The sequence below is a fragment of the Euprymna scolopes genome, chromosome 10, assembly GCF_053919585.1.
Source record: "Euprymna scolopes isolate OS-2025 chromosome 10, ASM5391958v1, whole genome shotgun sequence".
Lineage (NCBI taxonomy): Eukaryota > Metazoa > Mollusca > Cephalopoda > Sepiida > Sepiolidae > Euprymna > Euprymna scolopes.
In genome coordinates, this window is record NC_136491.1 from 21,875,021 (window position 1) to 21,888,931 (window position 13,911).

At 35.8% G+C, this 13,911-nt stretch overlaps 1 protein-coding gene across 1 annotated transcript in view; it reads left to right on the forward strand.

The window, feature by feature from the left end:
• The window catches only part of LOC145285859 (cadherin-87A-like), a 212,310-nt gene that overhangs the window by 91,514 nt on the left and 106,885 nt on the right, over positions 1-13,911 (forward strand). The window contains exons 20-21 of the mRNA XM_080134300.1: positions 1,103-1,281; positions 12,192-12,318. Of these exons, the coding sequence (XP_079990426.1) occupies positions 1,103-1,281; positions 12,192-12,318 (306 nt within the window). The remainder of the gene's footprint in view (positions 1-1,102; positions 1,282-12,191; positions 12,319-13,911) is intronic.

Here is a 13,911-nt window from a genome sequence, read left to right on the forward strand (position 1 = left end):
CAAACGCACCGCAAATTTTGAAATTAAAATTTCCAAATCTTTTTTATTTGATTTTTGAATTATTTTCCCTTTCGTAAACGACTAGCACTTTAGGTTATCGCTTGATCGGTTGTTATAGTATAAAGAAAAAAAGATGAGAAAAACAAAAACGAAAATAAAATGACTCCAGGGCAACGTCGGATATGTAGAGATCGAGACGTCTTTTCAGTCTCGAAAGACAAAGGATACCCCCTGTAGGGGTAGCTGCGCATATAACTGCGAGGCAAGTGTTGCGCAATCCCCAGCCACACCTCTCCTGAATCGGCACTGTTTAGGTCCAATGGCAAGATAGAAGTCCAGAATGACTGGAAACAATGCCGAGATAAGCGGAGAACACATACAGCAACTGGAAGTACCAAATGGTCACCCATTTAGTATTGACCAGGTTCAACGTTGCTTAACTTCAGTGATCTCACTTCTCAACTGCTTACAGTTTCCTGTTAGACACGTTCTCAAATAGTAGTCCCTTATAGCCAATTGACAATATGCCTTGTTTGAATAATTGAAAAAAAGAATAATAAAAAAGACATTTAGTAAAAACCAGAGATACAGCCGTAAAAATTATACATTATGTAACGTTGTAGTTACAAACAATCAAAGATAAGAAATAAATAAATAATCCGGGTTGGTATTTTCTCTTTTTTTTAACAAAAGTGTTTTTACTCTTACTCTCCTGTCTCAATACCACTTAAAAAGTTTCTGGCTGCCTCATGTCCATCTAGCATGGTCAATGTTTCTCCTTCCTCCGACCACATGCCGGTCATAGCCGGCCCATTCTCGTCCTCGACTCTACACGTCCATTTTCTTCGATACACACTTTTACTTCGCCTAACGACGTGGTGCATTTTTACTCCTTCCCCCCCCCCGTTTCTTCTTGCACACTCTTCCTAATTTGCATAGGCGCTTTTTTCGGTTACTGCTGCTGCTGCTAATCTCTTCATAAGCCATCCATCCTTTCCTGCTGCTGATATTTTCTGACACGCTCATATGCACTATATTACAATTATTCATATACACAATTTAAGATGTTTAACTTGCTTTGAATTCATCCTTTTTTTTTCAGGAACGTATGTTTTGACTGTGAATGCGACAGATAGTGATCAAGGTGTCAATGCGCAGCTGGAATATTCCATTCTCTCAGGAAATTTTGATGATTTTCGTGTTGAACCGAAAACTGGGAAGATTTATGTTTCTTCTCAAGCCAATTTGGATTATGACGTTCGTAAGGAGTACAACATGGTGGTGAGTTTTTTACTTCATTAAAATACACACACACACACACACACACACACGCATATATAAAGTTGTTAAGATGCCTGAAAAAGTTATAGTCGGTAGGTGAGAGGTCTGGAGAGTATGGTTGATGAGGTAGAGTTTTGTAGCCCAATTTGTTCTTAGGGTCGGTTTATCAATGTGTGGTCAGACATTATCGTGGAGGAGAATTGGGCATTTTCTGTTGACTAATGCTGGGTGTTGTTGTCGAAGTTTCTGATGCATTTCATCCATATAGTACTTCACCGCCGTAATGGTTTCGCCTGTATTCAAAAACTATAATAGATGACCACCAAACAGTCAGAGTTACCTTCTTTTGGTGCAACTTTGCCTTTGGGAAGTGTCGTGGACCACCGTCGACGTCTAACCACTGAGCTGAGCATCGCCAGTTGTCGTAAAGAACCCACTATGCATCACAAGTCACAACCCGATCGAGAAACGGGTCATTCTTGTTGCGTAAAAAAAGGGAACGGTGATACTTCATAACAGCGTTTCTTTTGGATGTCTGTCAATTCATGAAGCACTGATTTATCAATTTTTTGTTTTTCCAATTCCTCTAAAGTGGTTGGAAATCGTCGCATACGTTATGCCTAATTCAGAAGTAAGTTCTCGAAAAGTTGTATGTGGCTTCGACTAAGGTTCTTAATTGATCGTTGTCAACATCCGATGGCCGGCCACTACGCTCATAATCTTCAATACTCTTGTCGCCGCCACGAAATTTCTTAAACCACCATTGTGCATTGCGTTCAGTAGTGGTTCCTGGGCCAAATGCTTCTTGTATATCGCGAGCTGTTTCAGCAGCTTTTCGACCTAGCTTGAATTGAAATAAAATTGTGTGAATCTGATTTTTTCCCATCTTGTATTCAACGTTCTGAAAAGAAGACATAATTGTTTTAAAACGATTGTAATTTAAACGAGATTAGATAGAGCAAAAAAAAAAAAAAAACAACAACAAAAAAAACCTTTAAAATGATAAATACAGTAAAGGTATTATAGCAAAAACTTATTTGAAAATCAATCATTTGAAAATCAAAATTAAAAATTCCACAAGAACTTTCTTGTCAACCTAATACTTGAGCTTTTAATTTTAAAGTTATTCCTTCTAGTCAACACCGAGTTTACACACACCGTTTTTTTTTTAAAGGTAATGAGTGCTGACACTTTTTCCGTATACCACTTACCAAATGTTTACTGCTGTACCTAACATCGGGAATGAACATAAAGGCATGTGAGATGTAATAAGATACGTACAAACATAAATATGTGTGAAAGGTGATAACGTACGTACAAATACACACACACACACACACGCACAAACACATATATATAAAATTATATATATATATAAATTATGGAGTGTTCGTTCGCACCTGACCTCCATAGAATGGAAATATGTCACAAAGTTTAACAAGGTTTTTTAATATAGATCCACAGAATAAGTGTTTCAGTGTGAACAGGTATGGTATAATAAATTATGGGGTTTATCTATTTTATTTTTACTTTCATCATATTTCGCTTTGGTTTTGATACCCCCAAATTCTAAACTATCTCTTTACAACCCTTCCTTTTCATAACCTATCATCATACTTTCATAAATCAGAGTCCATGTTTTGTAGGCTGTTTTTGAACCCAGTCAACGACGGGCACTTTTGCTAGTATATATATATATATATATATATATATATATATATATATATATATATATATATATATATATATATGCAGTCATCGACATACAGTCCTGTTTCGTTGTATCACAATTCATAAGTGCCGTTAGACTAGCACCTCTACCAAGCCGAGGATTGAACCATCGCGTTGACAGTCAGCAGTTCTACCACTCGACCCACGGGAGCGGCGCCACGACTTATATATATAAGGACCTCTGCCAGAGCGCCCAAGAATCAAAACGGGGATATCCCACATTTATACCTCTCTAAAATTTAACACGGTATCTTGTTATACTACCATTCCCGTTGGGAACTAAACTACTGATTGAATTATTACGAATCGGTGGCCTCTTTATTCCTTGCATTTTCTACTTAGCTCGAGTGATTCGCTATCACAACGGTTTCATTGCCATCGGGCCTGCCTATGTCTGTGTTAGAGAAATCATCATCCAAAAATTCGGCCTTTGGGTCGAGATCAAAGTGTAGTATTTTTCCCCCTACCTCCCTCGACACAAATGAAATTTTATTAATATTGTTATCTTTTTGTATTTTTTGATAAATAAAAAATGTTTTAAAATTGGGTTTAAGTAGGAATAACCACCCTCTCCCACCACACACACATAAATACAAATTTAAAAGGGTCACCATGATAAAAGATGCTGCCCGAGAGAGAAATCTTTAAACATTTACAATAGAGACGAGATGGATTAACCAACCTCACCATACACCCTTCTTTTTGAGTTGGCCTTGTGTCTAAATTTTTTGTTCATTTTCCCAATTGTATTTTTTCCCTGTGAATAAAAAAATTAATATCTCAAAGCGTAGTATCTGTTCTTCAGATGCTGCGTTTCAATTTCTTGTTCTCTGTCAGTGGAGGAGAAGTCCTTCACGACTGAGACAATTTTTAATTTTTGTTCCTTTTCTCCACGTTAAAAAACGACCCTGGTGTCTAACTCTGTTCCGTGGGGAGGCATTGTAAATAGGAACCCACAGAACTCACCTTCCTCGCACGGGAGGGACCTTTGTGGCCTTCGAGCCAAGATCAAAGTGTAGTATCTGTTGCGGCAGATGCTGCAATCAAAGACCATATGTGGGGGCAACCACATATATAAGTTATTGGTCAATGAGGGGAAACCCTTCATACCAATTGTCAATATCCAGCTCCCCTACTCCTCGGGGAGCTGGTCCCCATTTCCCCTTCACTCTCCACATTAAAAAACGGCCTTGTGCCTAATTTGCTCAATGGGTAAGCAAATAAATACCCTGCAGTCAAAGACCATTGCCCTTGTGGCAATCTTTTGGTCCATGTAGGGGCAATCCTATATACCAAATGGCTCTCACTATCCAGCTCCCATTTCCCACCTCTCGGGAGCTGATCCCCCCTCTCTTCACATTAAAAAAACGGCCTTATGCCTAATTTGCTCAGTGGGGACGTAAATAAATACAACCCACAGAACTCCGACCGTATTAATCGCGGTGTCGAGTAGCCGTAATACTTGAAGTTAATATCCGTAACCGGATTCTTTTAGAACCCACAGCTCGCGGAAAACGAATTTGTTTCTACAGAAGCACTTCTCATTGTGCCTTCCTGCCGATCTACTTGAATCTAAAAAAAAAAAAAACTGTAACAAAAATAATAATAATAAAAAAAAAATAATAATAATAAAAAAAAAATACTCTGGCGAACACTCCCGAAAACAATAAAATATTTAACCGCGTATGTAAATTCAACATCGTATAAGGTACGAGCAATTAATAGCTGCTTCGGTAGGGTGTGTGGTTTTTAACGCCGGTTAATCATAATATTTTTTTTAAATTTCCGAGTACTTTTTTTTTTATTATATTTGAAAGGTTATAGTTTAACATTAATTTCTCAAAGAAATAAAAAATGCATGGAATAATTTTGTCTCAAATCTTAAAAACCCTAGCTTTCACGTAAAAATTCATTATGACAAAAATCGCGTTTACATTTTTCTAGCAAGAAAAATATAAGTTTTCTGGAATTATTTCCAAGTTAAGTATTAATTTAAACTCTTAATGAACTAATACAATAAATGTACTTAACTTTTGCAAAAAAAGTAATAATTACCCAAAAATATATCACTGGTAGCAACGAAACTCGTCTATTCATATCTAAATAAACTCTCGCGGCAAAATTGAAATATGTATGAAAGGACAAATTAGACATAATTTATGTCTTTATTTCTCATACCGAGTGACTTGTTTTTCTTTTTTGGGTCGCAGACCCTCCTTCCTTCATTTAAAAATGCATAAAAGTTAATTAAATTCATTAATTATACTACTGACAATTTATTCTTTGAAAAAAAAAAAAGTTAGCGCCATTATTTATTAATATTAATACAAAATTACAATTGGTTAAGAAAACAATTTATAATCATTGAAAAAATTACACACTAAAAAAATACAGACTTACGTTAAAATTTATCATAATGTTTACGTGAAATTTAAAGTTGATAAACACAAACAGGCGGGTAGTTGAAAAGAGGAGGAGGGTGGACAAAACAGACTGGGTTTCTTTTCAACTCTGTACATCCGTACTTACCGACATGGAACGTTCATAAAATTTTTGCCATTTTTTAATTACATTATTTTTCTATGTTCCTGTTTTTCAATTTAAATTTTTTTGCTTTATTTTCCACGATTGTATGAACATTATTTGACGTTGATAATTATACGTTCTTGCGTACAGTGGAAATATTAGAATCTTACATGTAAAGATTACGTTTAAAATGCAAGCGTAAAAAAATTAGAAATAATTTTTGCAATTATATTTTTTGTGTGAAAATATTAAATAAACAATGCTGAATTCAATGATAATATTGGTAGTTCGAGAAATTAATTTTTCTTCGAGTTATATCGAATTCGTTTATACGGACTTCAGGGGCTTTTTTCGTAATGTTCCTGCAAAATTTATTTTATTGTTACAAATTACGATGCTTTATTTATATAAAAAAAAGCAAAAATAAATTCTTGCGTTTTTTTATTTACTACTGAAAACCATAACTTTAGTAAAGGTATTTTTTGTTTAAACAAAAATACATTTTCACCAAGATTTAAATAAAAATAATTAGTTCATTAAATTCCGCGATCATTATTTGATAAATATTGAAAATTTCATTAAAATTGGTTAATTTCCTGATTTTTTGTGAATTTTTAAATAAAGCGATGCTCAAAATGTTTATTCATTTTGAGCATCGGCATTCATTTTGCACGTAATACTCTTCTCTAAAATTCTAATCTGATATGCTGACCTAAAAATATTCTACATAAATTCATTATGTCACTGTTTTTTTTCTCTTTATCTAATTAAATCAGTGTTCCCATCTTCCAACATTATATCACATTTATATTTTTTCAAAATACATTATAATTCGATTTCAATTACACGCCAGACAATTTAACACAATAAAAATGTTACGTTATAAGTTCTTCAACATCAAAACAAAACAAATAAAATCGTGAGACAATGCCAAAAGTACACCCAAATGCCTACATTTGTCTATTAACATAATTTAAAAAGTGCAACAGTAAACATCATGTCAATGCGATTACACACAACAATAAATTTACAATTTCAATAAGTTTCTCTTTTCTTTCATGGGTGCGTGAGTGTCATTTGTATCAAAGTGTTTTTTTTCGTTCTTTTCCACGCTGTGTGTGTGTGTGTGTGTGTGTGTATTTGTGTGTGTGTATATTTGTGTGTGTGTGCGTTAATCATTCAAACATGGCGGGTGTTCGCCATTCAAACACGGTAATGTTTGAATATATGGTTAAGTGGCCGTTTTAGTCATTTAGAACTGCTTTAAAGTTTCGTCGCTCACTCATTTTTCGACCAAATTTCAAACAATTATTACAGTTTATAGATCACGACAATAAATGCAGGTTCTGCCATACAGAATTGGAAAGTGTTGGTCATCTGATATCAAGTTGCAAAGTTCTTCTAGGGGACGGCTACTATACAGCGAGACATGACGGAGTATGCAAGTACCTCCACTGGACCATCTGTAAAAAATTAAACATCCAGTGTAGCAGCAAGTCCTGGGAACATCAACCTGAAAGAACAGTTGGAAATAACTTATATACCATACATTACGACCATGTAATCCCTACAGCTACCTACCTTGAAAATGCTGCTGTGAAACCTGTCATAGTTATATAGAATAAGTCAGAGAGAGTTGCAACCTTGATTGAAGTGAGTGTCCCTAATGATGGATGTCTGAACAGAGCTGAAAGAGAGAGACAGACCAAATACCAAGGTCTCATGTATGATATGAAAAGAAACTGGAATCCTAGAGAGATATCAATCATACCAGTTATTATATGTGCCACAGGGCTTATGAAGAAAACCTGAAGTTTTACCTAACTAATATTCCTGGTGAACTAAGTGCAAAAGAGATTCAGACAATTGCACTTAAGGGAACAGCGAGGATACTAAAAAGAGCTCTCGGTTGGTTTCAATAAAAATGCGGGGCAATGTTGGCAGTTGGTTTGGCTGCCCCATACCCAGCATTACAATCTTCAAAGGAAGAAAAAGAAAACAAAAAAATGAAAAAAAAAAAAAAATTTTTTTTCAATTTACGCCCAGTAAAACAAAAGTTATGATAAATTTAGTGATGTTCAAAATCATAAAAAGACGTAAGGAGGTGAGCGACGTTTTTTATGACTAGTTTCCATAACAACCACCTCGCTTCAGCGACTAATGTTGCTACTAATTCACTGCTATCACGAAAAGAGAAATAACAAGTCAACAGATAGAATGAAAAAAAAATAAAAGGGAGATAATTGGGTGATCTTATTGAAAGCAGACGAGTGCCGTACATTGTTATTACATGTGTGTTTATGGGCAAAAAAATAAGACTGAAAATAAACAAAGAACAAGTGAATTTATTGGAAGCCTGGAAAAATCATGGATTACAATAGAAAAATGCGAGCAAGAAAAGTAATATGGTTAAGCTTCAACATGGAAAAGTAAAGGACTAGTTGTCAAAATTGGAAAAGAAAAAGACAAGATATTCTAGTAGAAAATATAAATTTATAATTTAAAATATTGCAGTATTAAGAATTGATTATATAATGTTAAATTGAATTTTTAAAATTAATGCTGCCATATTTTAAGTTATAAATTTATTATATGTTTTATTAGAATATTTTGTCCTTTTCTTTTCCAGTTTTAACAACTAATCCTTTACTTTTCCATGTTTAAGCTTAACCATATTACTTTTCATGCTCGCATTTTTCTATTGTGATTAATACGTGTTTTTCTTCTTTTCTTTTCAACCAGTTAGCAAATTTACGGCAAATTGTCTTTATGTTAATTGCTTTCGTAAATACTATATTTTTTTTTTTTCGTGGGCAGAGTGTTTATCTTTTCTTTTCTTTTTCAACTAGTTGGTGTCTAACTCTGCCCTCACGGGGAGGAAAAGTAAATAGTTACAATTTAAAGCATATTGGTTTTTTTTCTTTACTATTTTCGTACATTTGTTTTTCGAATGCAGGTGCATGTTTTTATTTATTTATTGTCTCCTGTTTTTGCTTCTACTTCAATATTCTTTTCAACTCGTGTAAGATTAATTTGGACACTTATTTCTGGTAGTTGTTTATTTTCCTTTTTATAAATTTTCTTGAAGTTGTGTGTGTGTGTGTGTGTATGTGTGTATGTGTGAGTGTGTGTGTGTGTGTGGGTGGGTGTGTGGGTTGGTGGGTGTGCCGCGCGTGTGTGTTTGTGTGTAGTAATCCAGGTCTTTACGCTCCCTTGTGGAAAGCCTGTGACACCGGACATGCTAATGCTTGGGACAAATGGTCGGTTTAAACCAGAAGTCCTCGTCGGGCGACTTGTTGGATAGCATCAGTCTATACATATATGGTAAATAACGGGGCCTGTCCGTCTGTCTGTCTGTCTGTCTGTCTGTCTCTCTCTCTCTTTCTCTCTCTCTCTCTCTCTCTCTCTATATATATATATATATATATAAAAGAGTGTAGCCATCAACAATTGTGGGGGTTTCAGACTTTTATCATTTAAAAGATATTTTTATATAAATATCTGAAGAGAGCTGAACAAGGCTTGAAACGCGTTATAAAAATATTTAAAATAAAAAATGATAAAAATCTGAAAAACCTACAATTGTTGATGGCTACACTCTTTTAAATATACATTTTTTCTTTCGTCGGAACTACACAACCATCACTTTATATATATATATATATATATATATATATATATATATATATATATATATATATATATATATATATATAAAGGCCTGTGTATATATTGTGTATGTATATAATTGTTGTATTAAATTATGCAGATGATTACGTTGTCAGTGGCGGGCCGAATTTTATAGACGTATAACTTGTGTTATGCTGTTGACACGAAACGATGACGATAACGATGACGTATTGACAATATGTTTACAGATGGAGCACAATTACATGGCGACGCGAGGGACACAAGTTCTTTCATGAACGATGAAGAAAGTGTATATCATAGGGATTATATAATAGACCATCTGTACACTTAAAATGTCGAATGATGCTGGTATGTTCAACAGTTATAAGCAGTACATGTCAAACAGTTCATTTTAAACGACAAATAAACACCTTCTCAGTTACTGAAAGACAACATGACACAATAGTTATATTTATATATAAAATTTATTCGCTGATTCCGTCTGGACATCTTTAGAGATTACATTTTGGCTATCTGTGACTACGTCGCTTCTTAGCCTTATAAGAGCGACTTCTTCTCCGAACCTATGAGTTCGATCTCTCTCTCTCTCTAAATCTATTCTCTCTAACTCTTAACTCTGCCTGTATATATTCAAACTAATTCTTTTGTGCTTACGTCATTCGACTAAACAAAGACCTAGCACATGACTTCCAGTCACGTTTTCTGCCCAATTCATTGTTTTTTATCTCTAGATTTGAAAAACTATTTTCCTAATGTTCTCTACAGTCGTTTCTTGCTATTGTTTCTAAGTAAACCTAAAGATTTTACCTAACAATCATGTCTTTCAAACATTCTCTACGCATACTGTTTTCTACATAACAATTAACAAAGTAATAATAATGTTCGTTATCCAATATTTGGAGTTTTTAATAATAATAATCGATTTACTTAAATCGACTATCAGCGATGTCGCCCTGGCATAATTAAACAGACTTAATAAATGGTTGCCTTCTATAGAAAAAACCAGTCTTCAAAAAAATATATATATATATATATATATATATATATATATAATTATTTTTTTACTATAATAATTAAATACCTACAGACACTAGTGTTTCATCCTTTCGGGAATCTTCAGTGCAGGGTGTCACGATTACTACCAGTCGAACGATTCGAACCCCGTATATATATATATATATATATATATATATATATATATATATATATATATACGGCATAATTGCGTTTTCGTCAGATCACCGAAGTTAAGCAATGTTGTGTCTGGTTAGTAACAAATGGGTGACCACTTGGGAATTCTAGGCGCTGTATGTGCTCTCCGCTTATCTCGGCATTTTTCCAGTCGTCCTGTACATACAGTTCACTTGCCACTGGTATTTAATAATGTTGGCTCAGGAGAGGCGTGGTTGGCGATTGCGCACCTCCTGCCGCAAAAATTTAACGCGCGGGCACACCCTTACGTGAGTATCCATAATCTATCAAAGACTGAAAGTCTTTATATATATATATATATATATATATATATATATATATATATATATATATATATGTATATATATATATATATATATATATATACAAGGGGCGTGCAATAAGTAATACTCCTGACCCATTTCCCATAGAAGTAGAGCAACGAAACTTGGCACAGTTATTAGTTTTTCTCTACATAGGAACCACCCAGAGTTATGCATTTCTCTCATCGTTTGATGCAGCTCTGGGGACCGTTTTTGTAGACCACCCAAGGTTGGTCCTCCAACCACGACGTGACTTCAGAAATCAAGGCTACATCATCTGGGAAACGCTTTCCTTTCAAAAACAACTTCATGGCTGGGAAGAGGTGAACGTCAGAGGGTGCAAGGTGAGGAGAGTAGGGAGGATGGGGAAGGATTTCATAACCACACGCCCATGCTTCTGATCTGGTGACATGCGAGTTGTGGACCGGAGCGTTGTCCTGCAGGAGGAGGGTACCTTTGCTGATCTTTCCCCGCTTCTTGGTTTTAATAGCTTCCCTTAATTTCTTCAAAAGTGAAGCATACTAGGCTCCTGTAATTGTGGTACCCTTTACCAGGAAATCTGTCATCACTACTCCATCCTGGTCCCAAAAGACTGTGAGCATGACCTTGCCAGCGGAGGGTGGCACCCTTGCCTTCTTTGGAGGTGGTGTGTCCAAGTGCTTCCACTGCATTGACTGGGCTTTGGTCTCTGCATCATAGTGATGGACCCAGGTTTCATCTTGTGTAATCAGTCTTGAAAAACTTTGACTCATCTTTTTGGCATATCTCCAAATTCATCCTCGAGCACTCGACGCGTTCTTGCTTATGGAATGGTGTGAGCAACCTGGGAGTCCATCTGGAAGACACCTTATGCATATGAAAATGGTCATGAATGATAGTTTCCACAGACCCTGTACTAATCTTGACATCTTGGGCTATTTGGCGAATAGTAATGCGCCGATCTTCCAAAATGGCAGCCACAACTTGATGGACAGATGCCTCATCAATGGCAGAAGAGGAGTTGACCAGGTCTGGGAGCTGTTTCCACAGACTTCCGGCCATATTTGAATTCACGATGCCAGCGTTATACAAGGTCATATGATGGGGCATTATCACCATAAGTTTCTTTCATTTCAGCAAAAGTCTCCTGTGGTGTGCGTCCTTTCAAATACAAAAACCAGATCATTGCTCGACATTCAACAGGCTCCATTTCACACCTGACTCAGTTCAAACACCTGTAAAACAGAAACCACAATTAGTTCAGAGCTGTAATTTGCCACATAACCCGTAGAGATATAAATCATTGCACATGCAAAATTTCAGCTGGATCAGACAACTGGAAGTGGGTCAGAGGTATTACTTATTGCACGCCCCTCGTATTTATACCCAATTAATTAGTTGTACAAAACTCATAAGCCGAATAAAGCCTTGTAATAGGTCTTGTGGGTTTTTTAATAACACATACGTTCTCGTTTCACTTCATTTTGTTTCTTACTTTTTGTATTTCAGGTAGCCGCTGAAGATCTGGGTGCTCCAAGATTAACTGGCACTGCCAGTGTTGTCATCAAGTTAATCGATATCAACAATAAGAAACCAACATTTGATAAGAATGAATACTACGCGACTATCAACGAAAGTAAGTAAACAAAAATACATTAATACTTATTATAATAAAGTAGCTGAAGTACCCATTCATTGCAGGGTAATTGATTACAAATGGAATCTACAGCATTGCTTTCTGTTAACAAGTAGTGTGTAGGGGTTTGGTGATGCGCTGCTGATAAGTCCTAGTACTGAGAAATATTATGAGAAAGGGAATTAGTTCGAATATGATTGAATGCCTCTACCCCGAATTTGGATACACGAGGGTACCACCTCTTCCCTTGCACACTAGTGCTCTTATCACATATTCATATGAAATTAAATAAGAGTCTTTCACTGCCAGTCGAAAATCGGAAAAACAGTCCGCAATGGTCGCATTCTCTTTCAGACATATTATTTCTCGATTGACTAAGTCTCTGCTGAAGATTTCTGAAGTCTTTTATTATGGTAAACTATGGCGGACTAATCAGTTAATTGAGGGTGTCGTTAACAACGATCAGAGTTCACTTGGAAACTATGACCGGCTATCATGCATTTGGTGTGGAATGATTGAATCGCAAATAACTGAGGTATGCTGAGGAATCAGTAGCAATCAAACATGGATAAACTGCCTTAACTCGTGATGAGGCGAATTTTTTTTTTTTTTTTTTTTTTTACATGGAAGTCACCACTTATCAAGGCCCGGAAGCCACTCGAGGATAAGGGTTATTGCGTGTACAGTAATCAATGGGATAGCATCGTAGTAATCTTTAGTATTGGAGATTTGATAAAGTGTCTTACTTAAGAGGGGGGGTTCATCAGGAATTTGTTTATGTTAGACTTGAAGCCATCCAAGTTGTAGTCAGGTGGGAAACAGGCAGACGGAAGAGAGTTCCACTGGCGTGAACTTCTAAGAAAGAAGCTTTGTTCATGGAATCTACGTTTTGGTTTTGGCACAGTTAAAGAGTGGGGAACATTTTGACAGTGGTTTCAGCTAGACGGGTGCTTATTGTGAAAGATTGGCGAGGTGGGGGACTAGGGATTGGAGCTCAGACGAGCACTTGCGACTGGAGTAACGATAAAACAAAGACAGGCTCGCAACGTCTCTTCTGTGGGAGAGAGGTTGCAGGGAAGAGAAAAGGGCATCCCCCACTAAACCGCAAAGTCTATTTTGTACTTTGTCAAGGCATTATGAGCTGGCTCAACCCGCCCCAAAAGACGCTAAATCTGGATTTAATTCATCGTTTCTAAACTATTTTTATTTCTCTATAAAGAATGGGAGGGATATTACTTTTAGTAGTGCTCTGGAGACACCATTGATTTTATTTGACGCTTTTATTTTTTATTTTTTTTTGCTCTTCACATTAAAAAAAAAGTATCTTTTGGGTGGCGACAGGGAGAAGCTTAACCCTATTTAATATCTTCTATTTAGTTTTATTATCGCCCTGGGCAACGCTGAGTAATCCTAATAGTGAAATATATATGTTTGTTAACGCATAGAAAACAAATACTTGTGTGTTTCATTCTTGAGAGGGAAATAGAGAGATGACTACGGAATCTATTTGGACTGATAACTGCATTATTGTCTTTATCTGAATTTTACTATATAACTATATTGGAATATCTCATGTAACTACAAATAAGTATA